We start from the raw sequence: 27,601 nt of genomic DNA, 5'->3' as shown, positions 1-27,601 counted from the left end.
GACAGATAGGCTTAAATTATTAACATCTAGAGCATCTTTAATAGGCAGCTACTTGGAAAACATCTGTGTGTCTGTGTGCAGGTTATTTGCACCAAGGCTATAAAGATAGAGCTTCCATTCAGGTCACATGTGGCAGTCTCCCATTGACCTCATACTGGATGTCTTTTCCAAAAACAGGTCGACATGGTGAAGGACTATTTAGATCTTATTAAGAATCACTCTTCTCCAGAGTGAATATAGTTCAATAGCACTATAAACATGACCAGGAGTACTCCAACCATTTTTATCTATTGATGGTGTGGCGCTCAAACACAGTCTGATCACGTGGCTAGGACCCTTTTTAGGGTGCACTGGTTCTTGCAAAGAGCATCCTAAGGAAGAACAAACTGGAGACTATCTTCTGCTGCTCCTTAGAACAATGTTTAAACATTTTAAAACATTGGGCATGTCCCAGGTGTGGAAAAGGGATCAACTGCTATAAGACGTTCAAAAAAGACCGGGTGTTTCAAACTTATAAATCATTAGATACACCTAAGGAAACAGGAATCATGCGCATTTATCCCTCTCAGCATTAGAAACATGGAAACACGGATGCTGAGTTACGGCTCCAGAATTTGTCTCAAAGACTTTATGACGTTTTTCCCAGAACACTCCAGCACATTTGTCATCTTCATGAACTATTGTTAAAGTCCTCCAGTCCATAACAAGAGTAAAGCTGCATTTGTGCAGTGATGAGTGATGGCTTGTTGGACATGTTTGGGAAAGCTGGCACCATGAGGACAGATTCATGAATGTGTTTATCTAAGCTCTGAATGGATGTGGCTTTCCTTCCCTCTAACTATGTCAATGTTGTGTCGCCTTGACTTTCAAGGCTGCAAGTTTAAAGGCCTCCTTTCCTCTTGGTAAATCTTTGTCAACGTTTTATTCAGGACAGATTTACATTCACTTGACATTATTCACCATGCTTTTAAGAAAGTGTTTTGGGGGGGAGAAGTCAATTAATCATGGAGTGGTTGTTTGTACATGATGACTGTAATGACTGGGTCTGGATTACTTTGTTGGCATTGTGTACAGAAATGTATATGCCTAAATTACAGGACGTAGAGTGATCAGTCATCCTGGTCCTAATTTATTTGCACAAGACCACCAAAGGAAATTTATTTAGGAAGCCTTGTGAGCAAAACAAATGACTATGAACGTCATTGGTTCCAATTCCAATTGGTTCAACCAATTCATCAGTGTTCTTCTTAGGGCGTTCTTTCGCTCACATTAGCACAATTATTTAGAACCATGCCGAGCCTGATTGCCCCCCCTTCCCTCTCCAACGTTGGTCTTCGTTCACATTAGTACCATCGTTCTGTACCCGAGTACACTTGTGTATGTACACATTCTGATACAGCAGGTGGTGGTATGCACATATTTGATTTGCAAATCCACCAAAAAGCGTAAAGAAGAAGAAGCAACCATGGCAACCACTCGCAGACTGAATCCATCCTGCTAACTGTGGATCTTTTTGTTATTTCTGAGACGCCAACAACTCTTCTTTCCTCAACATTTATCGTGCAGCTCAGAGGACAAAACGGACGCATGCTGCATGGACATAACAGTTTAGAATGACATCATATACAGGTCCACTTCCTTGTTTGAGCATGGTTGCGTTCTCATCTCCTTCAGATTGTACTTGAGTACACATGAATTGTGCCCAAGACCACTTCTTCAGGCGACTTGGGAAAAGTACCAGAGTACGGTATGTTTGTGTTTTCACTGATCAAAAGAACCAGACTTTGCGGTCAAGCCTACTCGGATCTGAGCCTGAGTCCCTAGTGTGAAACCACCCTTAGTTTGATTTAAAAACAATTGTTGAAACTACCTGAAGCACTGAGCTGTTTTGAATTGTTCCACTGAATAGTCATCATCCCAGTAGACTCCAAACTTTTTAAAGTCAAAGATTTTGAGTTGTGGTCAGTCTATTCATGTGCATTTCTTGAAGCCATAATCACTGCTTGTAGAGGTTGAGCTCAAACCAACATGAGATGCCTCAGAGTTTTACTGTACATCAACACAGCAAGAAACCTTCTGGTTGTTTTGCCTGTTTTAAGGTCTCTGGTACATAACAGTTATCCATCCATCATATAGCAGCAGAAATCTCATTGTCAAAACGTTGCAGTAGTCTTTGGTTACCAGAGCTCTATATTGGCCTTCAAGGACATCTCATCTTTCCGGCTTGTCTTCTTGAATGATGAACAACCTTTATCAGGGACAACCCACATTCTTGGTAGTAGCCTGTAACACATCACTCTTCAAAGATACTGCAGTAAGAAGGAAAGTAAGTAAACACACCATTGTTCATACTGTCTTCAGTTCAGTGGTCCTTCCAGTCTGTTGCTAGTTCAAGCTGTCCAAGCGGACACAACTAGCCCTTAAAGTGACACAGTATCATATGGTTGGTAGCCTCTGATTACTTTCTTACTTAGCTTTAAAGGAGCGATAAGAAACACAGAGAAGCAATCCAGCTGAATAAGGGAAAAAATGTCTACTTGTGCCATTGGATTTCAAAATAAGACCACAAAAAAACTAGACCACCATTGTTATAGAATACCGTCGTCTAACATGCCCTGTGAAGCAAAGCGCAGACATTTATGGTTGTAAGCCATTGAACTAACAGACCTGACTGATGCAGACTGTTCGTGCTACATGGCTGCAGCACAACCCTAACAGGCAATTATTAGCCTACATGAGAGCATTAATTAAATGCAACAATTATTATTGGGGCGCCAGTGGCCGAATGGTAGGTTTGCTCGCCCAATGTACGAAGGCTGTAGTTCTTGAGGCGGGCATCCCGGGTTCAGATCCAACCTGAGGCTCCTCTCCCCGTCTGTCGTTCAGCACACTCTCTGTCCCTGTTTCCCGACTGTGTCCATAAATGTCCTATCTCTACAATTACGGCATAAAAAGTCAGAAATACATCTTAAAAACATAGATTCGCCTATGTCTGCTGTAATTGTCAGTTTCTATTTAACAGAGTTGGACTACTGTGTGTGAGTCATTTCCTAAAAGCTTAACCAGAAACAAAGACCATGGCTAGAAGTCCTATATACATTACTTTAATTAAATGTAACAGTGCCTACATGTATTGTCCCTGAAAAATAAACTGACAACTATATAAATAAATACATAAATAATTCTAGATAATATTCACGTATGAGATTCATAGAGAGAAAACGGTATTAGCCCTACAGTTAAACAATGATATAATAGGAGCATGACTAAAAGTAATATAAACTAGATAGATAGTAGCAGCAGCAGTATTTACAGGGATTTACATTATTCTAATATATATTGAACAATTAAATAACTGAGTTTTGTGTACAAACCCAAAATGGTCTATCCTTAATCCATCATTTACAGCTTTCTTTACTGTTAACAATGTTAAAAGTCATGGTGGAATGATGTCATCATTTTGGTAACCTAAAGCCTGAGTAAAGCTGTTTCTCATTAGTTCTGCTTACACGGCAGGTCCATACAACAGCAGAGTGTCTCAGAGTGTTGAGAGATGACAGTCGCCTGTGCTGCAGACTAATAAACCTCAAACTGAAATCCTCAGCAGTTACTGTGTCCGTCAAACAAATTCTAGAGCGGCACAAGTAACAGTACGAGGCTGTTGGGTGCAAAACTAAAAGAACAGCTACAATCATCCAACTCTATTTTGAACCTACTGTGAGGAGTTTCAAAAAAAGACTAAAATGAGGCCTGATTCCTCGTTATGGCCTACAAAAACAAACAAGACCATCAGATGTAAGATGATTTGTGTGATAGTTATTTCTAATGATTGCCATCAGGTAAACATTTACAAAGTAGACATTTACAGCATGCTGACAAGAAAGGCCTTTGCTTACAATTCTGATGGAAACAAAATCACATTGAGTGAATCATTTGTTATGAGGAAGTACTGTAAGAAGAGTTTTTGTAGACAGGGTAGGGACACATATTAGTGTTAGAAAAACATGGTAAAGTGTGTTTTGCATAATGACCTTTAACGACTTTAAAAACAAGTGCTGTACCACAAAGTTTGTGACCATGGGGAAATTTTTTTTAAACTCGCTTGTCTTGAAAAACAAAACAGTCTGAAACTATTTTGATTGGTAGTCCTATGGGTTGCGTCCAAGTGGGTCTAGCTGAAGACCTTAACTGTGTGGTTTAAGCAGACTTGACCTTAGAGTGGTGCATATAGCTTACAGTACTTACAGAATGGGCCAAGGAGGAAGTGGTCAATCTTCCAACTTGGACTATTCAATGCTGGACGTTTGATATACGTTTCTTGCAGGACATTGAGTTCTGAGCCTTACATGATCTCTAGTGATTCCTATTTACCAAAGTCTATCATTAAATCCTTTTTTTTGTTTTCAGGCGAGTGTAGCTATGCATTACTGTTACCACACAGGACATGTTAGACTGTGTTTACTATGCATCGTTTTTTTATGGACGGAGATGGAGACAGAACAAGCACAGACAAACTCAAGGAATTCAGCTCTAACAATAGGTTGTGTTTGGCTGGTTTACTGGTGACATCACTTGTTTCTTTTTAAGGGAGCGTCTGTAGAGCCTGCTGTGCTCTGACAGGAAATGAGCGCCATGGTGTCCGAACTCTGCCTTTATTCCCCCCCTCCCTTAAAATATGGATTTTTTTCAACCTTTCTCTCCTCTCCTTGACTCGCCCTTTATACTCCCTTTTCAGCAATACCACCCACTTCAAAAACATAAACTGTATTTACCTAACAGAACAAATTTTATTACTAATGAACCACTTCCCCCAAACCATCTCAGTCCTCTACAGATCTGCGTCTTTATGTTCAAGTTTTCTTTGTGGGTGAGACATTTTCATTTGACCTCTGGGGTTTCTTTTGTGCCATGTACACACTGAGCTTCCTCTCTCTTTTCCCTTCCAAAATAATTGGGAGGTAGTAAGTAAACTAAACATAACATTTAAATCTCCCCCTCTCTTATTACAACGCCTCCACCACCTCAAGAGTAGCTGACACCCATCCCGGCTGCTAACAGCTGCGCCCCTCTCATGTCTCCACTTTACATGGAGGTGAATTATGATTATACGCTGGGGAATCCAGGCTTAGGTTACAGTAAAGATATTATTTCATGTGATGATTAACATTGACAGAATTAGAGCTTGGAGATCACTTTTGGTGAAACTCTTTCTGGAGAGTTCAGAGCTCTCAGAGCAAACGCTTCAACCGATCAATTTGAGTCCAAATAATTCCTTCAGTGGTTAACGTTTAACTGTAGGAGCCAATTTACTGTGTGTGTATTTATGAATTGTATTTCAATGGTTTTGGTTTATATGTTTATTTACTTCATTTGGACACTAGGTATTGATAATTGATAATTGGGCAGGTGGTATGGTTAAATGTTTATTGGTCACGGGTGAACAGGAAATGGTGGCATAGGTGGTGGGAACATATGGTTCTTACCGTTTCGCAACGAAAGACAACAAAAAATGTATAATCTAGGAAACAAGAATTCACCATATATTCATCACGGTTTGTCTGCTTCAGATGTTAAATAGGAACTTCACAAAGTTATTTCATTTTGGCATGTTTATTTTACAAGTCAAGACCTTTCCATACACCTATGGCAGTGAATAAAAGCACAATTAGAAATTTGGACATTACAGTCACTACATTAACCATACTGTATTTTCCTGAATGTTAATGGGCCATGCCAATGGTAGATACCAGAGCCAAGGCATAGAACTTTAAAAACAAGCACAGCATATATGAGCCTTCTTTGACCACGAAAAGAGCAGGATCGCTGCTTCATTAACTTACTTGCAATTAGTTAGATCAGATTGATGTTAAGTTAAAAAAAAAAAAGGTAGATGGCATTTTCTGCCCAAAAAAAACAATCATATATTTTCTTTAATTCTAAAACAATCCACAACTTGGCAGCTGATTTTAAGACCTCGTGGGCGTAATATGGCCAATTTCTTTTGTGGCAGAGGTCAAGACAAATAAACCCCTAAGGGTGATGGGCATTAAAACTGCCTGAAATGACAATATAAGCTATTTTTTAGCATATAACTTCAGAATATTATGGGTACCATTTTTACCATAGTTGAGCATATTTGTATTGAAATTAGCTAATTAGCAGCAAACACAAAGAGTACTTGGGTATTTATTAAGTTAACCCAAGATGAAACAATATTCTCCCTTTTTTCTTTGCATAACCAGGAAAAAATAATAAGAACTGATTAGGGCACATTGTCTTGGTATGTTTGAACATTTGTGATAGTCCTTCCAGTAGATATTCAGGTATACTCCACAAGATGTGAGGATAACTTAAATGATGACCAAAGTCACAGTGGTTGATCCTTTCAGGGAAATACATTTCTCTTTAAATGATCATGAAAGTCCAGCCCATAGTTGTAAAGATGTTTCAGTTTCAAGCAATGTTGTGGTCTGATGGATGAACCAACATCAACACCCAAAGAGCAAACACAAAGGAAAAACTTATTTAGGCACATGCTGCTCAAATCCACTTTCGTATTTATTTCACTTACTGATACAAAAAACTGTACAAAAGAACAAAATGAACAACAAATGTTGGAATGTTGATGAATGCAGAGGTCAGTGGTGGGGAGAGAGAGGGAGAGAGAGAGAGGGAGCAGTGAGCACAATTCAAACACATGGTTCGAGTTAGCAGACTCCCATTAAGGACAATGTGGTCTGGAAGAAACTTTACATTTCACAGTTTAAGGGCATTTTAAATACACTTCTGCCTGCCACTGAAAGGTCACTGTCAGGCATTTTATACGTGAATAATACACACAACTGTACAACTGACACAGAGAACAACAATGGAACATTGGACTGCTAAAAACAGAGGCTGATGGTGGTTAAGATTGAAATGAAACACCAGCTAAATATAAGGTGTCTTACACTGTACATGTGACGCAGCTAAAAACCTCTGTCCTACTTTCTTTGTTGTGATTTTTCAAGTGGCACATGTGCTTTGGCCGGCAGCCATATTGGAAGTAAGCAGTCGTTCTACAAGATAACTGCTTCAGGCTACAAACAAGAAATTAGACTTTCTTGACATTTTTAAACAGATACTGAATCCTTCTTTGACTTTGTAACTGGAGATAAACTATACTCATCATCGAAATAATATGCATGCATCCTACTGTATGCATTTTATGTCGATTAGCAGTTAGCAAAGTCATTATAGTGGCTATATTTTTTAGTTCATTACGTAACTAAATACGCCTACCACATATTAGGTAATGGTTTGATGGTTCACAGAAGAGTGAAATAATTGAACTGAAGTCACTCAATTTTCTCTCTAGTTCTGTTAGCAGACAGATAGGCCTAGCTATGTTAGCTATCACTGCAACAGGCGAACCTTTGAAATATACACTATTGAAAGGCTAACTCTCAGCGGTGTGAAGGATCAAAGTATTGAGAAGAACATTCTCTGAACTCATACTCTACATAAGTATTTTGTTTTTCTCCTATTTCATGTGCTCGTTTTAATTCCAGAAGAAGCACTACTTTTTTACCTTTTATTTCTGAAGAGCAAAGTTACTAGTCAGGTGAAAGTTAAAGTTGTCTCAGATGACCATGAAATATTGGTCAGTGATACTATAAAAAAAAAATGCAAAAAATACAAATTAAGGCATAAAAAGCTGAAGATTATAGTCAAATAAAAAGAAAACATATTTTAGTTTCAGTGCTTTGAATTTACTCTCCCAGTAATCAGTTCAGTATGGACAGAGAGAGTTGGAGTGACTACAATTGAACATTAAGTATACTTACACATTGATGTGTTAGTTACAGTTACTAATAGTTTAAGAATGAAATATACAAAAAATAAACCCTCACAGGTTTTATAATGTTATTGTGCAACAAGTATTATAACTTTAAATGCAACTCTGCTTGTACTGACCATACCTAATTATGACTCAGGATGCCAGATTATTCTTTGTAATGAAGAGCGTCTGGTTGTTGTTGTTGTTTAATGTTGTAATAGTACTTAGTTTAAGACCTTAGTGCTTCTTCCAGCACTGATCTAACCTCACTGGTAACTCCACATGAGATATTGGGAGTCTGTGGGAAGGGAGGGATCCGGTGCCTTTTTGTCTGGGTTTCAAGTTCACTGTTTTATAAAAACTCTGCTTTGCTTTTCCATGCCTGAATCCAGAGGATCACTGAATGGAAAAAGAGGCCTAAGCACTTTCACACTGGGACTCATGGAAAGTGAGAAAGCATGTGGGACTTCAGCTGATCTTATCTTAAACTACGAAATCACCACAATCCTTATATTAAGGTGAAAAGGTCCAAACAGCTTTTACGGTGTAGGTGTCACAACAGTGGATGTGCCTTTATGTGTTTAAACTTAGAAGAGTGTTTACCCTACATGTAACTCCACCCTCATGTGTATGTTTGTGTTTGTGTGTGGCGCTAACAGCCTGTTAAGTTGATGTTGGCACCAGATGAAAGGTCTCGCATACTTGCCTGTGGGGGAAGGTCGAGGGGCTAATCGCTACCTTAATATCAGCTCTGTGGAGTTGTGGTCATTATGAAGTGTCACATCAAAACAAACTGGACGCAGATGTCGTCAGGCAGATAATGCTGGGAACATGCCAGGAGTAAATCTGACTTTGAAATTGTGATGATCTACACCCATTAGAACGGAAGACTTTCATTTAGTTTGTCTCGCCTTCATGAAGCTGATTCTCTAAAATGGTTTTTCTAGTCGCTCAAGGAACTTCAAAGATCTCATAGAATGCCCCACATTACTGCCCCCCCCTCCCCGTCATCCAAACAGGCTTTGATTTTTTTAATTTACTAAAATGCCACAGTCCAGAATTTTTTTTCCCCCTAAATTTGGAGAAAATTAAAACCATTCCCAATGACATGCTGTCTGAAAATAGAGCAGGTTTAAAGCTAAAGCTCAGAGGCTGTTAGCTTATCCTGGAAGAATCTGAGAAATTTCTAGCTAGAATGGTTTCTCCAATATTAAAAATAAATAAATCCACAAGCGTCCTTACTTGCATGTTCTAACTGTTTTTGTTTTTTTCATTCACGTACGATTACGTACAAAACAACATTTTAATGTGATCATTGGTGGTTTAATGGTGGTTTAATGTTCCCCTCTGACAAAACAACTGGCCCCAGCCTGGCCCCCTCAGTAAAAGTGGTCTAGAACCGCCACTGAATGTGATGTTTTATTTTATGGCTAAAAAATTGCCATTTGTCATTCTACCAAAATACCTTCCCCTCGCTGGTTTGCAAACAAGCTAGCTAGCTAGAACCATGCTATCTTGTTCTTCCATTGTTTCTGATAAATTGGCTAATCCGCTCCGTCTTAAAGCTCCATACCTAACGCACAAACGAGAGGGAAGACAAGGAACAGTTTCTTTAAGTCAGGAATGAAAATACGCATCCATGAAAAATTGGTAACTTGTGCTTTTGAATAAACCCGGAACTCAAAGCAGTATTTTTCTCTTAAGATGGTAGCAAATCTGACCTCACCTTAGATATGGGTACACTTGACTCTAAATAGGTGATATGAACATGAACCACAGAGATTGAGTCTGCTGGAATGGAGTTGCAAATATTGGATGAAAACTGTTCACTGGATCAGAGGAGAAGGCTCAGATTAATTGAATAATCAAATCTCACATCTCCCCTCCTACTATGACGGACTAACATAGTTTAGATCAGCTCTGTTGACTCCTATTTCATTCCAAGTTGAAGCTACACAGGATTTCAACATGGTTAAAAAAGAGAAATACTCTAGTATACAAAATATCTCCTTTTGCACCTTGGTCATATTGAAGGTAGGTATAAAAAACATCAAATCATATGCTTTCATAACTGTAAGACAATACATATTTTGCTATTCACAAACTATTTGAATACAAAATGACACAGACTATAAATAGACAGTACTGTTTTACACAAGGCACAGTTTCTAGTGGTGTGTTTGTTCCTTTCATAGCGGCTGCTCCTCGAACAGTATCTGAGCATACACAGTGCCGCTACATGATGCCTTGGTTTCTGGAATTGGCCTCACCAGATCCAGCTCGGCGTAGGTCAGATTCTCCTCCACAATCTTCGGCTGGAGATGGGGGGAGAAAGGAAGAAAAAAGGGCATGGTAAAAAACACGATTCTTAAGAGAAAGAATAAGTATTTGTAGTGGTATCAGTGGTTAGAAAATGATCAAGAAAGTTGTGGAAGATTCCTGCCACACTCTACATAGCTAAATGTTCTTCTCAGATTAGATGTAACTTCAGTAGATGTCCCCTTACAGGACTCTTGGGTTGAGGTTGCCAAACTTTAAGCTGCAATCAGTTGCATTTTTCATTGCAGCTTGTAAACACATCTTTCAAATTGGGGCCCTCCTCCTGGGCTCATCACCCCCACAATCGCACACTCACTGAAGGATGTATGTACGTTTACTGTTTGTACCTACACTGCAAGCTACAGCATGCTAGCACAAGCTAGCCACCAGTGTTTGGTGCCTGCCTGTCCAACAGAAAGCCGGCACACTCCCCAGTCCCCGTCGGCGGGTGTAAGCAAACCCAAAGTTCGTCCTGCTTTTGGAACTAGCTTTATCCACATTGCCTCATTGTTGTCATTGTTTCACCTCACTGCGTATTTTGTCATATGAGCCCGTTTAAATTACGGCTAATCGCTGAATTGAATCCACTCCTAAGCTCCCTTGCACACTGTCATTGGCTGGGGGAAACACACCAGCATCTCGCCCACAAACATCAAAATACATGCAGAGGATAGGATCTCTGCAGACACAGTCACCACCACACATCTATGGAGGGCCATAACTGATGATTAAGCAGCATTACTTTTGTAGAAGTCTGTACTTTATTATTTTTGGAAAAAGCTACTGACCCGACCGTTAAATTACCTCTTGTAGCTTTGTGTGCGAATCATTACCAGCTGCAACAAAGCAACTTCATTCAAGTGACAATGACAAAAATAAACCTGGGTTAGACGGCACATTTTGTGACATTTTCTGGTACTTTTCTTTTTACAGGTATATGACTGACAGTATCTATTCCTTTTTGGGTCTGTGAAATTTAATGCAAGAGGAAATGCATTGCATTTTTAGAATTAGTACTGACTGGATTCCTAATTATTTTGGAACAATAAACAATAATAACTTAATTAATCAAGATGCAAAACTCATTGAACTCACCAACACAACTTTCCTCGGTTGTGGTTTTAAAAGTTTGGGTTTCCGTGTTTTCTCTCCAATCGGAGCTGCAGGGACAGAAAAAAAGAACTTGTTACCTTGTTTCTCTTGCTAACATTTTCCTGCTTTTTAAAACATGAGCAGCTTGTAAGTTGTTTTTAATACAGAAAGTTTACATCTATGTTCAAAAAGGTGTGATTACTGTAGGACAAAGCTGTGGGTGTGAATTCTTGTCTACCTTTTGCTGGTATCTCTGGTGGTATCTCCTCTTGGTAGTCTCTGCTCCGTTTCTTCCTGTACCTCCTTTCTTTCTTAGGCAGGGCAGGAGACATATTGACTAAGCTTGTGACAGTCTCCCCTGAGCTGGATTTAGACAGAATTACCAAAGGTTAAGCACACGTAAGAACAAGTTTGGCAATGCAATAAGCTGTGAATCACTGTATAAAATCTTACCTGTTCTGGGGGCTTTTGACCAAGTGATAATTGTCTGCAGAGATATAAAGAATATTGGAATAAATTCATAACGTTTCATCCAAAGATTATTGTATTTTGGTAAAATGCAAACTTCTACTCTACATGGAATTGACTTAATTTAGAGTTTTGACTTTGGGGGAAACAAAATACTTGGTAGAGACAACAGAGAGACGAAAGAAAGAAGATAACAGAAAACATGAAGACATTAAAATTACATTAATCAAAGGTCAGATGAGAGTTATCTTAAGGTTGCTGCTAACCTTTTAACCTCTGCTTCCTCTGTATGTACTGGCAGGTTACTGTCACCGTAAACATGCACATACACAGCAGACCCACTGAACAGATCAGCACTGCACACAGGTACACATCTGAAACACAAATACATTTGCACACACTTTGGTCAAAACAGTACCTCAGCCCTGTGCCTGTTTCTTCACACATTTTTGAAGGAAAAAAGATATGCATGTTTTGCCGAGCTATTTAAGGCACTGAGCGATAGCCTTTGGTTTGGGCTATATTTGCCCTCCAACTACGATGCATTGCTGTTTTACCACAAAACACACACACTCTTACCATTCTAAAAATAGGCTGACTTACCTTCAAACAAGCTCCACAGGCTTTCTTTGGCCTTGGTGGATGGTAGGACGTGCACTACATGAAGAAAGAGAAAGAGAGAGAGAGAGAGAGAGAGAGAGAGAGAGAGAGGAAAATAAGTTTTGTAAAGTCCGTAGTCATCACTGTGGCTTCCTTGCCGCCTGATTACATGCTAGCTAAAGTTTAAATAAAGCTAATTGTAGGAAGACAACTAGCTGAGGTTAGCCTCCTCCCTGCCTGTCCCTGTTTCTGATTCACTGTCCAGAGGTCTCAACCTTAACCTTTACCGAACATAAAAAATAGGCCAAATATCTCATTAACTAAGCCAATAGCGGAAACACTTTGGTTAAGGTTATACACCGTCCTGAACTTTCACCACACATCCACCCGTGTGCTGGTCAATAAACACTCTTTCAGTCTGCATAATAAAACTTTCTTGGTTAAACAAGTCAACCATAGCCCTTTCTGACATAGCTCTTCTTTTGAATGCATGTTTTTTTTGTGACAGAAACATTCAGACACATTTCCCTGTTTGCTAACAGGAAGTGGAATTCATGCACATCAACTGAAACAGATGCCACAATGTTTGCAGCAACAGCCACTTTGCTAACATTGGGGGAAGTATAGCAAGGCTGATTGACAAAAGTGAGGATGCCCTTAACTGTGAAGCTGAAGTTGTTGTTACAATGGTTTAGCATTTCAATAACAGCACTTACAGTTTTCAAACCACATACAGTATGCAAGATCATGTTTCATTTGCTCTGGCAGATACTTTTGAATCATTCAGAACATATTCATGTTGGGCCAAAAGCCACTCTTGTAATATTGGGGTGATTTTGATTCACTGCCTGACTGTGGAGTGCTATTGAGGTTATTATGTTAACAACTATAAGCTTTCACTGATGTGGAACATTTGGAATTGCAATCACATCATTACTCTGGATGGTACTTCACAGCTCTTTGGGGGGAAGGGTGGGGGGCAGCATTGGCTTATAACTCAAACTATCAAAAAGTGTGTATTAGTATCTTAGACTGGATCTTTAAAAATTGGATACAGAGCCCATTGATGTACTACGTCTCACATTTTGTTCACTGCAACAAGAAGCGTCAGTTTTGATTAGAGTCTTTTAAAAGTCACATATTATTCTGAAGTTTAAGTAAGTCTCAGAGCTCCTAAAAACATGCCTGTGAAGTTCCTTGCCAAAAATCCACTCTGATCCTGTATTTGATCATGCCTATAAACCCCTCTATTTCAGCCCTGTTTGGAACAGGCTGTTTCTGTGTCTGTACCTTTAAATGCAGGTGAACTATGTTCAACCACGCCCCTCTAGAAGGGCTTGGGTGGCTTGGGCTTTCTCCAAACAGCCTGTTTGAGCAAACATATTCTGAAAAGTGGAGCAGGCAGAGAGGATGGCATTTTCACATAACTGGGGGGTTTGTAGACAGATTGAAAACCATGGTAAAGTGGTTCCACACTGAAATGCATTTGCTTATGTGTCTGGCAAAACTGGGCTAACACCATCAACATTTATAGTTTCAAAGTTAACATTGACAGAGTTGATGACTTTCATTTATTTCTTTTACGGTCTTATGATGGTCCTTTTTTAAATTGAATTTGGAGGAAGACAATATAAGAGCTTCTCTTTTCCTGTCGGTGCCAGTGGATGTAGCCACTATAAATAGTTGTTTCTGGCAGATTTCATGTACCCAGCTAGCTAATTGACATAAGCTCAATAATTTGGCAGTACTTTCTCTGGTTACTTACGTATTTCTAGCTCAAATAAAATTACAAGCCCATTAAACAGCTTTACACATTGGCAATGCTTAGTTACGGTCAAATTGTCTTTTCAGTGTTAGATAACTGTTTCACTCCAAAAAATCCAATCTGAGCACCAACATGGAGTCAGAAGTGTCAATGCAGACTTGATCTGTTTGATGAGAATCCCAGCTATGTGCTGCTTGAGTCCTAAATGGCTGAGAGAAAATATATTTCCCATACTCAACCTGAAATCTCGTCCCACACACTCAATCATCTCTCCACCCCATCTGACCACAGTAGTCTTAACACTGCTGTTCTCCTGCTGAGCTGGTGGTAGGAAGCTCGTGAAATGACACCCACCAAGGCATCTTGAAATACCCCAAACCACCAGCAGCTGACGACAGGCAGGCTGGCCATGCTGGCTGGAGACTTTCCCACAGGCAGACTAGCTGTCCTGCGAGCTCATCAACTGACAAAGTTTTCTATAAAATATGAATCCATAACATATCTGAACAGTAAGAGCTATTGCATGGATTCTCCTGCAATGACAAGGATTTTATTTTCTTCATGCAAAACTACTTAAGACAACATTCTGTGCATAAAAAAGAGCAAATAAAAAACCAAAACAAACCTATCAAGCAATTTCAAACCAGAAACTTCCTTCTATTGCTGCTAAAGCTGTTCTTTTAGCATCACTTAAACAAATGTGCGCTAGGAAGACACAATTCCTCCTTCAAGGTGAATACATATGCTGTTGGTTTTGAGGGAAACTGACATTGAAATAATTGGATGCAGACTGAGAAAAAACACTTCCCAAGCACCACTGTCAACGGGAGAAAACCAGTGTCATAAAACTGTGTGGGACAGCCTGAGCATGAATTAAACTGTCAGACATGACATAGATGGAATGGATGTTTACTGCAAAGCCTGCAGTTCTGTAAAAACTCACAAGTAGATGAAAAAATGTTGCATCATGTTTACACTTCAACACAACTCATTATTTTGTTATAGAACTGCATTTATAGAAAAACATGATGTCGATAAAAAGCTAGTTATAGAAGGTTAACCTTTATACTTTAAATAGGGTGACCATATGTCCCCATTTGACCGGGACCGTCTCTTTTTCGAGCTCTGTGTCCTGAGTCCCAACAAATATCTATAACCGTAATATGTCCAGGTTTTGAACAGCCCATGTCCCAGTTTCAACAAGCCAAAACAATACACTGTACTTACACTTACACACTGATTTTTCTCTATATACAGTATATTAATCAATGTCGTTGCCAAGAGTTGTCAAGGCTGTTGCTGTTCTAACCAATAGAAAAACACCACTGATGCACCATGAGTCTAGCTTATCTAGGCTAGCCTAGCTTAACAGGACCTGCTACGTAATAACAGGTAACTACAGGTAGGCTAGCTGTCCTAGTGAAAAGGAAGTCAGCGGTTTCCAAAGAGCTCCAGGAAAGTTACAGCTTCTTTCAAAAAGTACCAGCCAATAGAGATGCTGCATTTTTCACACTGCAAGTGTCCATTTTCAGTCGCCCTTGGTTGAAATGCAAACAAACAAAGCCATATTAAAACACAAAAAGTGGTTCAGGCTGAAAGTATCTCTGTTACAATCTACTTTAGTGAGGCAAACGCAGCTGACAACCAACTTAATCAGGCTGCTCAGGACGAAACTTATACCTACCACCTTGTATGACCAGTGCAGGTCACAAATTTGTGGCTCGACATGTGGGTTTGCGGTAATGTTAAAGTGCCCCCGACTTGGAGGTTTGAAAATATGGTCACTCTAACTCCAAAGCCAAAAGGAAAAATCACCTACCAGTTCACTTCATAGAGAACTACATTTACCAGTCAGATTTAGACTAGTGGTGTACGGTATGCTGTCAATAACCCAGTTAAGGTGATTTCTACCTTGGCTTTACACTTTCTATAAAATACTTTTATAGACCTAACAGGTTTCAGACTGTGCTCAGTGGGGAATATTCTTTTGGATACGGTCCCTAATCCTTCGTCGACCATATGTGACCTACATTCTACTGTTTGGAAACCTTTATTGTCAAGGGGGGAGATAGAAAGAAAGAAACGAACTTGGCTGAGGATTGTTCAATTTCTTGTCAAATATTTACCTTTTAAATATGAGAAGGCTTGCAGATAAAATGGTTTAGGATTGAGTTTAGTCAATGCCTGTGCTTCATGATTAACATGTGCATGATGAAAACACTGAATATCAGAATTGCTATGTCAACTTCATGATTGATCTTTTCCATGAATCAAACAGGAAGCAAAATGCTGAGAAAATTGTATTAAAGGACTGAAATATAAAAAAGAGTCATCAAGCAGACCTTAGAATCGACTTCTTTATAGGTGTAGATTATTTTTTACTAGTTTGGCCTAAGTTTTGACAATAGCTCTGTAAGCTGCTAAAGTAGTAGTTGAGATTGAACAGGTGTGAAAAGGAAATGCACACTAAAGTTGATGTACATCGCTGCTGTCTCTATAACAGTCTTTTGAGAACAGCTGCTGTATGACCGACACTGCTCCGTTACTTTACTGTATGTTTTATACTCTAGATTATTTTTACCCCAGCAGACATGGAGCAAAGAGGATGTGGGTACAAGACATAATCCATAGGAGGCACAAATATGGGGAATATCATGCAGTATATTTGGAAAATAGATTTTTTTTCTACAGGCGACTGCCTGCTGCTGCAAACACTCTCGCCTGTTTGGAAACAATTGAAAAAATATGCTGGTGCTCTGAAAAAAAATGCTAGGTGGACAAGTGTTTTGTTCTTGGTTTTATTGTTATGGTGAACATTTTTCTTTATATAATAAATGTAGTCATTTGCAAAAAATGAGTTGGCATATTTCTATTGACATATTATCTATTACTATTGTGATGTTTCCTTAATATGTGATGATTGTTCACTTAAACATAAGACGAGTGTATCTCAAATCATCAGTGTCAGGAAATCCACCAGTGCATACAGACATAGCCTCACTGTGAACTGCACAGTCTTCCTGAAAGAAAAACCATTTCAAACAGACTTTCTCTCGTCTATTAAAATGGCAGATGACTTAATTTAAAGTCCCAGCCTGCCTTCACAGTGAATTATTCACAGTGTAAATCTCGATAACATCTCTGACGTTTATGCGGTATTTTTGTCCGAGGTTCTGCGTAGGTCTGTCAGTGCAGCAGCTGTACATGCTGGAATGATCAGAAACTGGATAAATCTGGTGTACTGTGAGCCATAAAACTGGCTTTTATCCTTGTGTCTTCTTTTGACAGCAGCTTTTGAATGGCTGAAGACTGAGTCGGACTACAGCGGAAACTTAACAACAGACTACTTTTTGTTCATCTGAGCCACAGAGTTGCATTCATTTACTGACTGTGTTTCAGATTCGTGGCCTCTTTTTTGTCCCCCAACAAACCCAACACTGTAAACATCAATACAAAGACAGGGGACAGAATAATGATCCTCTGTTTCATCCTCATTTACAGCCAGTTAATGCTGTAATTAACAGTATTCAAAAGCCAGCAGATGAATTTAAGTACAGAGCATCATTGAATGTCTTTACAAAGCATTGGATCATCCTTCACTTCCTGTTGTCTTTTGGTGGAGTATTTTTCTGTTCATTGGTACCTCGTGACCCTATTATGGCCAAAAACATTGGCCTGTTTTGTTTTTCTTCTTATTCATTTGTCCCTGTTTGTCTTTAAAAGCAACCCAGAGACGTTTGTGATCTCAGATATTTCTGATTTTCATATTTCCATGAGTAGCTGCCAGAAGAATACCCAGAGTTCTCTCTGCTCTTTCTATTCTTAAACCATGCCACATCCGTGTCCGGTGTTCCTCGCAGAAATATCCTTGTTAACTGAAAGTCGCCCACATTGTAGAAATGCCTTCAGCTCAGTTTGTTTATGCCAAACTGGTGCTCCGTCCATACTGTGCTCTTCCCTTTAAATTCTCCACCAAACCCTCTGACCTCTCGGGCTGTGTTTGTTATAGCAGTAGTAGGTATAGAGTAATGGGAGTTCTGTGTCTGTGACGGATTGTGGAAACACCTGGTCACCTAATGTTGTCCCACCGCAGGAATTCCACCAGTACGGCGTCAGAAACACACACGTTTATGCTCATAAAAGTCTCAGTCATCTGCTGTTTCTCATCAGGAGAGTGGACCGTGGAGCAACAGTCCCAGGGAGGTTTGAACCCCTCAGATGTGAAGCTGATGTTTATCATAGCTGTCAACAGTGCTGTGAATACCGGGAATAATTAACCCTTCCTGTTGGTCCACTGGGCACCAATAGTGAAGTCAAGCATAGTGATTGCTTTGGCCTGCCCATTGCAAGCACCCAGCTGACATCATCGACAGTGTGTTTGAAAGAGTTTGGTATTTAAAGTCCCAATTCAAATGGTGAAACATTTAATAGTTTATCTTTCAGATGTTGGTTTTGCAAGTTAAAATAGCAAAGCCCATGTCAACAACTCCTTTTTACTCTGTCTCCCAGAAATAGCCATAATGTATTAAAACACAACACTAAATGTTTAAGCCTTTTTTCACCTGGATTTCACCAAACTAACTTCATTTATTGTGTCATGCTGCAAGAGGACATCAGCAAAATACACTTCATTATCACAATTACCCCAAGAATATACTGATCCAGATTCAATGTTTGTAACTATTCCTCTAATAGTGTCTTAACTAGTTAAAAAATAATCTGATTTTAAAACTTTTTACAACCCAATTTGGTAATGAGTTCAGAGCAGACTTGTAATCAGTATTTCTGATGGGACAGATTGGGATTAGGATGAAGTCATTTACCTACCACTTCTTGTCAACATAATTTAAGAATTGATTTATAAGTGAAGGGATTGAGAGACATTAAAGGGATAGTTTGCTATTCTTGGATTGGGGTTGTATGAGGTAAGTGTCTATAAGAAGTTTATCGGCAACAGGAGATGCCAGGCTCCTTTATGAATAAAATGGTTGGAATGCTAGCACTGAGGTTGGCTATACACCCCTGTACACAAAGCTGTGTTGGACCACGTAATTTGGTCAATTTTTTTGGAAAAACCAAACAAAAAATCAATAACCATGTAGGTGAATGCCATATTAAGAATTTTTTCAGTACTATATTTTACCGTCAGCTTGTCAATTAGTTAGCGCACTACTTCAGCGTGCAACATGTCCATCCACTTGGTGCATAGTCCAGCCTACGCGTTGGTTTTTCATTTGGTTGCCGGGCTGACTGACCTCCTGTGTCTTAATACACTTACTATCGACAAGTACCTCATACAACCCCACTTCAGAAATATCTATCTGTTGAAGGATTGAACACACAGTATACCTATATGTGAGAATTGGGAAAATGTGTTCTTCAATCAAATTAGATAGTCAAAAAGTGAAAAGGATAATAATTCCACTTGAATCAAGAATAATAACCTCATTACTCCAGTTGTGTAATGAAAAACAAACAACCTATCTTTATTATATTCAAGTTTTTCTCTGGTCGTGGTTGCAGTGTTTATACAAATTGTCACCGTTGACTTTTTTATTAATACCTCCGAAGCCACAAACGACTGGTGCTTCCTCAGATGAAAATAACTCCCCACATCCTTGACCACCAAAGACTGTATGAGCCAGACACGAGCCAGCTGCCCACTGGACTTCTGCTGCAGACAAACATTCAAACTTTACCTTCCTTAGCACAACTATCTCTTGTTCCATTTCTGCTGAGTCTCAGTGGACTCCGTCTGCTCTACTTCTGGGAGGGAAACTCCTTGTCAGGGCCAATGTCAACAGCTCCTGGAAGGGACTGGGTGTCTGCATGAGCCCATTTGGCTGTGGACAACCTGAAAGTCACAGCCTGCAGGAACGCTTCCATGGAAAATGTGGTGAGCAACGTCTAGTGTTGTTGAGCACTGACAGTATGAATTGTCTTGAGGTTGTTGCAAAAGAGAATGCATTGATTCTTTGGATAAACCACGATCAAACCAAGCAATTCAACTGAATGCCTCTCCAACAGCTTTAATATGCTCATACAACCGCGACAGAACCTTCAACTACATCATCAAGGCATCTGTTTTTGTTCATAAGTGTTCGGTGTTTGTCTGCTCTTTTTCTAGATTAAAGAAGCATAAAGAAGTTACGCAATTCTAGCTAGTTACATAAAACGGATGCTGGATAGTAAGACAATCACCATAAGCCTAAACATGTACTTCAGACATGGTCAGTATGTACAACACACTTTTATGGGACTGTAGCAAGAAAGATAGTAAGCATTTGAAGGGTTTGAGAGTCTTCTTAAGCCTCTCCAAAACTAAACACAGAAGAGCTTAAGTGTCAAAGATAGACTAAACAATGTGTTCTTTTTAACTCTTATTCGAGCTACTGAAGTGAGTAACCTCGTAGCAATGTTTCTTAGACTATCTTTGGTTCTCTATATTGATTTGAGTTACAGATTTCCTTTAACAAAGTAATAATACAGCCAATAGCTGCTGAAATTGTAAGAGTATATGCTAACGTTAGAAGCACTGCTTTATACTGTAGGGATTTCCTTAAATTCTCAGCGATTTGCTACCATAGAAAGTCTTCTTCTGTCAAATGTATCTGTTTTTATTCATACTTTAGTAGATGAGGCTAACATTAGGTGAATTCTAAATCTAAATTGCTGTACGTTAGAATACTAGCATGAATTGTTGTGTATCTTTATGTGCCAGCCTTTCCATTGATTTGTGACCATTCAAGGTGCATACCGCCTTTTTTCTCAGTCTGTTTAGACCTTGCATTAACATCCATCCTGGGTGATCTGATAACAAGGGGATAGCCTCAATGTAAGGTGAACACATCCCAATATCTAAGGTAGGTGGTCTGACACACATTTACCCACATTGGTTTGGTAGTGTAAACGCTCATGCGTCCTATATTCAGCATTAAGGACCCAGGGTCGGGAAGTTAGAGGGAAGATAGTTCTGATCACAAGTACTCAAATGACATGCATTGTAAATACAATTTATAAACACAAATACTTAAGTGGGGTCTCCTTGTTACAGATGTAAAGAGCCCCTCGATGTCACTTAGTGCCCTATAGCCTTCATCAATTCTCAAAGTGATAATGTAAGGATGGATGTCAACAAGTATCAGTTAGTATTTACAGTCTCCTATAATGCTTATTCTTATCATACTTGCTGCTCTGACTAAGTAGACTAGAGGGTTAGTCGTAGAGCCATCTGACTAACTAGCTCTGAGCTGCATTATATGAATTATTGTCATCATTATTGCATCATCAGTTGGCAGGAATGCTTCTCTTTCAAAACTTTTATTCGAAAACAAGTGAGCTGTAAATATTACAATAAAGCAGGAGGAAACCTTTCGATCTACCTCAAAGCTAACTTTAGTTTATTTAGCTAGGTAGCTAGACCTCAAAGCTAACTTTAGTTTATTTAGCTAGGTAGCTAGACCTGATAACAATTTTTGCTCTTGGTAAACTCCTATCAAAAATGGAAAAACTTATAATTAAAGATTAAAAGAATTGAGTAGTAATTGTCCCTTATTGTTATTGAAAACTGGGATTTTCAGGTAAAGAGAGCCTGATAATAATAATAAATGTGGTCATGGATTAAAGTATAGGATGGAAAAAAAAACATCTGCAAACTCAATCTGACACCAAAGTGGGATAAAAACCGTTGTCGTGGCGTTAAAAAGTGAAGGGATTTCTGGGCTCTCTGGGCTTTCAGTGTGTGGCACCAGTGGATGTGTCATGCATACCCCGGCGGTGGTATTGAAACCTCACACTCTCTCTGCTCTTTCTCCAAGATCATCTACTCTGTCAAAGCCACAGTTTAATTTGATGGAAGATCCTTTTATCTCCAGGCTTCCCACCAATGACTCCCCCTCTCCAAATCAGAAGCAGGACAGTGCAACCAACTTCACCGCGTCTTCAGCCAGATGTATTACATCATCCAGCTGTGGTTACAGAAAATGCTAACTCTAATAAATTAGATATGCTCCAGCAGAACAAACATAGTTATATCCTAATTGATAGAACTATGTAATTATTGGTTTAACTTAGTTTTAGTTTGCTTCAATCCACCATTTCAGAGCATATTACACTCATTTGGTGGACCAAACAGGGTTACTGTCCCTTTCTGATATATTCATATTTTTGAGTTCTGAATGACTAAAAGAAGGGGTTTACATCAACTATAGAAAGGGTTAACAAGCATCATTGTCCATCCTTGTTTGACAAACAGTTGAGTGTGTTCACGTCTAGGGGTGGCCATCGCAGTCACAGTTTTCTGATTCTGGCCCTGTTAGATCTCTGCAGACAAACCTGCCATCTGCGAAAAAAAAAAAACTCTTTGCAGCCCTACTATTATCAAAACAGCATTTGTCATTGCTTCTGTTGTGGTTGCAGAAATAGATCTTAAGTCTCCGCCCAGCACCATTAGAAGCAGTGATGACATTCTGTGAGAAACCTGGCTGCAGCTACTCGCTTCTTCTACCAAGAAGGGATTAGAAAAGAGTCAAACATACAAACGTTTTGCATGTAAACATTAATGAAGTTTGAAAGTTATAATATTGTTCAACAAACATTTTCTGTAGTCTAGGATGCAAAAAACATTTCTAAATGTAATATTGACTTTATACGACAGATATTGGGCATACCAACGTAGGCTTTGGGAACCAAGGATAGGAAAGGAAGTCCTTAATTACAAAGGATATTTTGCAACACACCATGACAAAAGCTGAGCAAAAACTATGTGTAGCTAGATAGATAGATAGATAGATAGATGGGACATTCAGGAGTATCCCATTGCTCACAAATATAAGTTTGACCAAACAGTGAAAAAGACTATGTTAATTTGAAAAAAAATCCTAAAAAACTTTTAATCAAGTTATATTTTCATATATGACTAGAAGTTTGATTAGCATTGATTAGTCCAGCTTTGAATATTAATGAATCTATAATGGAATCATTAATGTAATGAATCATCCCCACTATACTCTGATGTTGTGTTTACTCAGAAAAAGTTGTACATCATAACATGTTTGCTGCACTAGTATTGATTCATATAAATCTGACAGGAAACTCTCTCCACAGTGGTGAACAGACGTTGATTTCTGCACCCATATCTTATGACCCATTCTAGACTGGCTTAGTCATTTTCTCAACAAACATGAACCAGGGGTTATGCTCACAGAATTCATCTGTTGATAATGTAAACAGTAAATATGACCCTCACCTCTGAGCTCAGTGGCGGCGGTGCAGTTTGAAGAGGCCTTCCAGCGGTCCTGGTGCTTTTTAAACTCCTGCACCCGGCAAATGTAGAGCCCCCGGTCCCCCTCAGACACATTTAAGATAACAAGGTCAAAGATCTTCCCCTGCTTCACCACTGTCAGTTTAAGTTTGGGCCACGGGAAGCTCTTAGTGTAGTTGCCATAGAAACGGGCCTTCCTCATGTTGACCCGGGCAATGAGAAGTTCGTCCTCAGGCCGGTCTGTGCCGGCGGGCAGGAAGGTCCATTTAACCACAGGAAGAGCAGCATTTCGGCGCCGCTGGGACACGACACAGGACAGCGTGATATTTTCACCCTCCTGGGCTACCGTGAAGGGAGAGGGGGTGATGGTGACGTTAATGGCCAAACACAAATCTGGAGAACAAAAAACAGAAATTAATTTTATTGGATTAGTATGTTAAATGTGGATTTTGGCATTTTCTAAATACTGATTGTCCCTTAAAGATGTATACCAAAATGATCCAATCCCCTTTTAGCTTAAATGATGTCACTGAATTGGATGCAGGTTATGAGTAAATAAAACACATGTGACTGTGGAGACTGCTACTCTTGTTTTGACTGCATGTTAGCTTCAGAGGCCCTTTGATTCTGACAGAGTTCAGGCATCCCTCTAAGCACACACAGCTGTTTTCCTGTCTCTCCATTGTTTGGTCCAGACCACAGATGGTTGGCTACACTGTAAAAAATCACATGGTAAATTAAGTACTGAGTCTAATATAAGATAATTTATTTTAATCACCATGTAGTTGTTCTTCTACATAAAACTTACCAAAAAGTTTAAGAGACATTAAGTCACTTTGAGTTAAGTATTTAGAGTTGAAGGTCACATTTTATTTCAAGGCACAGTCTTTCAGAAACAAGAGAATTAAACACTTAGTTTATATAAAACATTTTTAAACAGTACTATTAATTCTGTACAATCAGCAAAGAACTAAAGATAAGTATTATTAACTAATAAAATGTTACACAAGGTTATGGCTCTCCTCATTTGATAAATGGATTAAACATAGGCTTTCCCAACCTTGGGGTCCCAGCCCCATGTGGGGTCGGATGGAATTTAAATAGGGTCATCTAAAAGAACGTATGATCATTAAAAAATATGTTTTATATTAAAATACAGTATAAAGAATACAGGCTACTGTGGGCCATAGCCAATGCCAAAACAAAGAACTTGCAGAGTCTCTGTCTGTCTGACATCCATTGTGCAGAATTATTGTCCCAGTCTTTCTTCCTCTGTCCACAATAATTTAGACGAATAAGCCTAAATGTGGTCTAAAAGGAATGTTTACTTGCAACACAGTTGAAAAAAAGTTAATTTTTACCAAAAAGCTGTATGTGTCTGGGGTTGTAGTTTTGTGAAGTCAGAGTGGGGTCTCGAGCCAAAAACTGTTGGGAACCAGTGAATTAAGGAGTTATTGTCACCATCAACTCAGTGGTTTCTGAATTTGAACATATGGTAAGAAAATAGTTTTTGGGAGGTTTAATTTGTTACCTTTCAGGTTTGTTTCCTACATGATCATATATCGTAAATAAGAGAAAAACGAATTTGATTTTTTACAGTGTAAAGATTATTGTAGTTGTACTGATTCTCAGTTCGTGCTCAAAAGCAGATTACATTTGCACAGCTGTCTTGATACTTGACATGTCAACACTTAGAGGCTTTATATGAGATTTTTCACACTTAAATATAATATAAATCAAGTATATCCTCTGAAAATAACTCACTAACTGTGAGTCATGACTGTCTACAATGGGTGTAACACCCGAGTCCCACTGTCTGTGATGTTTTCAGAGTTTTCCGAGTCCTATCTTCAGTTTGTTTACATCGCCAGGACGGCCAGACGACTCATCCCCCAGCGTATAAAAGTTTTTTAATTGAGGGACTAGAGAAAAGAAGAATAACATACTGTACTCATTGTTTAACTGCGTTTCTAGATCACGCTCATTTCAGGTAAATTTACATGCAGTGTGAAGATACGAGCATAATAAAGATAGCATTAGCATGCTAACACAACAATGCACCGCGAGTTGTTTTGGTTTCATGCTGGTGCTCAAGGGCGACATCTGCTGGATCAAAAAATCGCATATTCCGCCTTTAACATTGTTTTCATTATATAAAAAAAACATTTCAAGGTAAAAACGAATTAGTTTACCGTTTAAGGTGACATCGATTAGAAAGCTCTCCAGTGTTCAAAATTAAATGTCAATAATAACTTTCCTTCACCTTATATGAACGTTAAATTAACACACTTACTGCATGTGTCCCAAGATATTCAAATAATTTTAAAGGCACAGTATGTAGATTCTGCCACTAGGGGGCTCTCAATCAATACAATAAAAAAATATGACATCGAGGCTAGCAGGGAAACATGGGAGTTCTATCTGCTAACACCTCTCCCCATAAAAACTAACTCCCAGTTGACGTAGTAAAGACGAATGGCCGAAACCGATGTGAGGAAGAGAATATGTTTACCGACGATGTATCCAAGTATAATTTACATGACATTTTTCACAGCAGCAAATACAGCAACAGTACATCAGCTTTCAGAAGCAGTTCCCGCTTCCTTATGTCCTTCCGGTCTTTGACGTAAAATCTGGTGTTTCCATGGCAACGATAAACATGTCGTGTCTGTCTTGGCAGAGGCCACGACAATCAAGTCCCGTTACAACAATTAAATTACAGAGTCCTCTGAATTCGATAACGGTTGGAAATATTTGAGGTAATGTAAGTACTTAACAACAACAAAACATATAACATTAGTCCATTTTTAATAGATTTAGATATAATGTAAACATTGTAATACAATTCTAAATGTTGTACACATTTAAGAAGCACTCTGATAATTTGAGCCAATTGGTGAAGCAGTTAAAAAAAACCACAGTTAAAGCTTGACAGTTTCAGGATGATATGCATTCAATATGTAATACCTGCCTGACTGTAACTGGCTTGAACTTGAACTCACCAAAGCAACACAATTTACAACAACCAGCCTAATGAATCGATGCAAAAGCTATATGTCATTATTTAGTCTGAACATCTCTTGTGGGTTTGATGTTGCTCAACAGTCGTCTTCTCTGTGGCGCTGACAGCCTATTGTTTTTGGCACCAGATGACATACGTGGGATGAATATGAAGCTACAAAGGTTCACTTTCTCTGTATTCTAAAACACTATCACACATCTGCTATCCCATAAATTTTACAATCTGCACATTTTTAAGACACGCAAGCATTTTTCTGTCACACACACATCATTAAATCAGTGCCAGTTGTGTCTTCCAATTAGTTTAAGTGACAACAAACATATATAGCTGACTGGCTAAAAATGTTATTTTGTTTTTGGATGTTTATTCTGAGCAGGCTGTTACGTTTTGACTGAAATGATCTCAAATAAAAGTAGAAGTAAATGCGCAAACTGATTTTCTATTAGTCACCCAAGGAGAACAATCACTTTTAATAGATGTCCCTATAATCTCTGCAAGTGCATGCAACTTTGTAAACTTTTTTTGTATTATCTTGACAACACACCCAGCAATCTTACTCTGAAGTGCTTTCAAAGAAAATTTGGCCACCAGATGAAAGCGTTTTCTCAATCTCCTCAACCATCACCCCAACATCTCTCATTCTCTGATGCTTTCCACAAAGTCTGACAAAAACCATTTGGCAAACTTCCCCCCCACACCCCCCTTTAGTATGAAACAATATCAACTTTTCCTACCTCCAAGCAGTGCTCGAGTCAGGAGAGCGAAGACCACAGAGGAGATCTTCATTTTCCACGGCTGCAGCCTCCATAAACTCCCAGTTAAATGCTGCTGAAGGAAAGAAACCCCAGGTTCCCCTCCCACTCTTCTTCTACTTCTTCTTCTTCTTCTTCTCTTTTTTTCCCCCAGCCAAGTGTAATATGAAACATTGGTTGCTCTGTTTCTGCTCAGAACCTCCCTCTGCCCCTCCCCCTCCTTCGGTCACACACAGTGAAAACACATTTGGCAGCCTCACTGGCACACACACAAACATATGCACATGCACATTTTAGTAGCAGACAGAAACAGACAGGTGAGCATGTGCGAGGACACAGACACAAACACACGCAGGCACACACACACCTCTGGTTTTGGCGAGTGAGTGGGAAATGTAATTTCCTGTGCAGGATGGAAGGGATGGAGGGCTGTGTTGTTGAGATTGACGCCGAGCAAATCACACTTCCAGCTGTGGAGGACAGCAGGCGCAGACCAAAGTAA

General features: G+C 39.2%; 1 protein-coding gene across 1 annotated transcript; it reads right to left on the bottom strand.

The window, feature by feature from the left end:
- Positions 1 to 6,540: 6,540 nt before the first annotated feature.
- vstm4b (V-set and transmembrane domain containing 4b) lies at positions 6,541 to 27,286 on the bottom strand. Its single transcript, XM_061028972.1, has 8 exons — positions 27,082 to 27,286; positions 23,311 to 23,718; positions 12,302 to 12,355; positions 11,965 to 12,072; positions 11,684 to 11,717; positions 11,469 to 11,593; positions 11,234 to 11,298; positions 6,541 to 10,134 (listed from the first exon to the last, which is right to left on the bottom strand). Exons 1-8 carry the CDS (start codon positions 27,131 to 27,133, stop codon positions 10,009 to 10,011), a joined length of 972 nt encoding a protein of 323 aa, XP_060884955.1. The 5' UTR covers positions 27,134 to 27,286; the 3' UTR covers positions 6,541 to 10,008.
- Between the last annotated feature and the right edge of the window lie 315 nt (positions 27,287 to 27,601).

This window comes from Labrus mixtus, chromosome 21 (assembly GCF_963584025.1).
Source record: "Labrus mixtus chromosome 21, fLabMix1.1, whole genome shotgun sequence".
In the NCBI taxonomy this organism is placed as follows: Eukaryota; Metazoa; Chordata; class Actinopteri; order Labriformes; family Labridae; genus Labrus; species Labrus mixtus.
The sequence above is the reverse complement of the archived record's forward strand: the minus strand, read 5'-3'. Positions and strand labels throughout refer to the sequence as shown.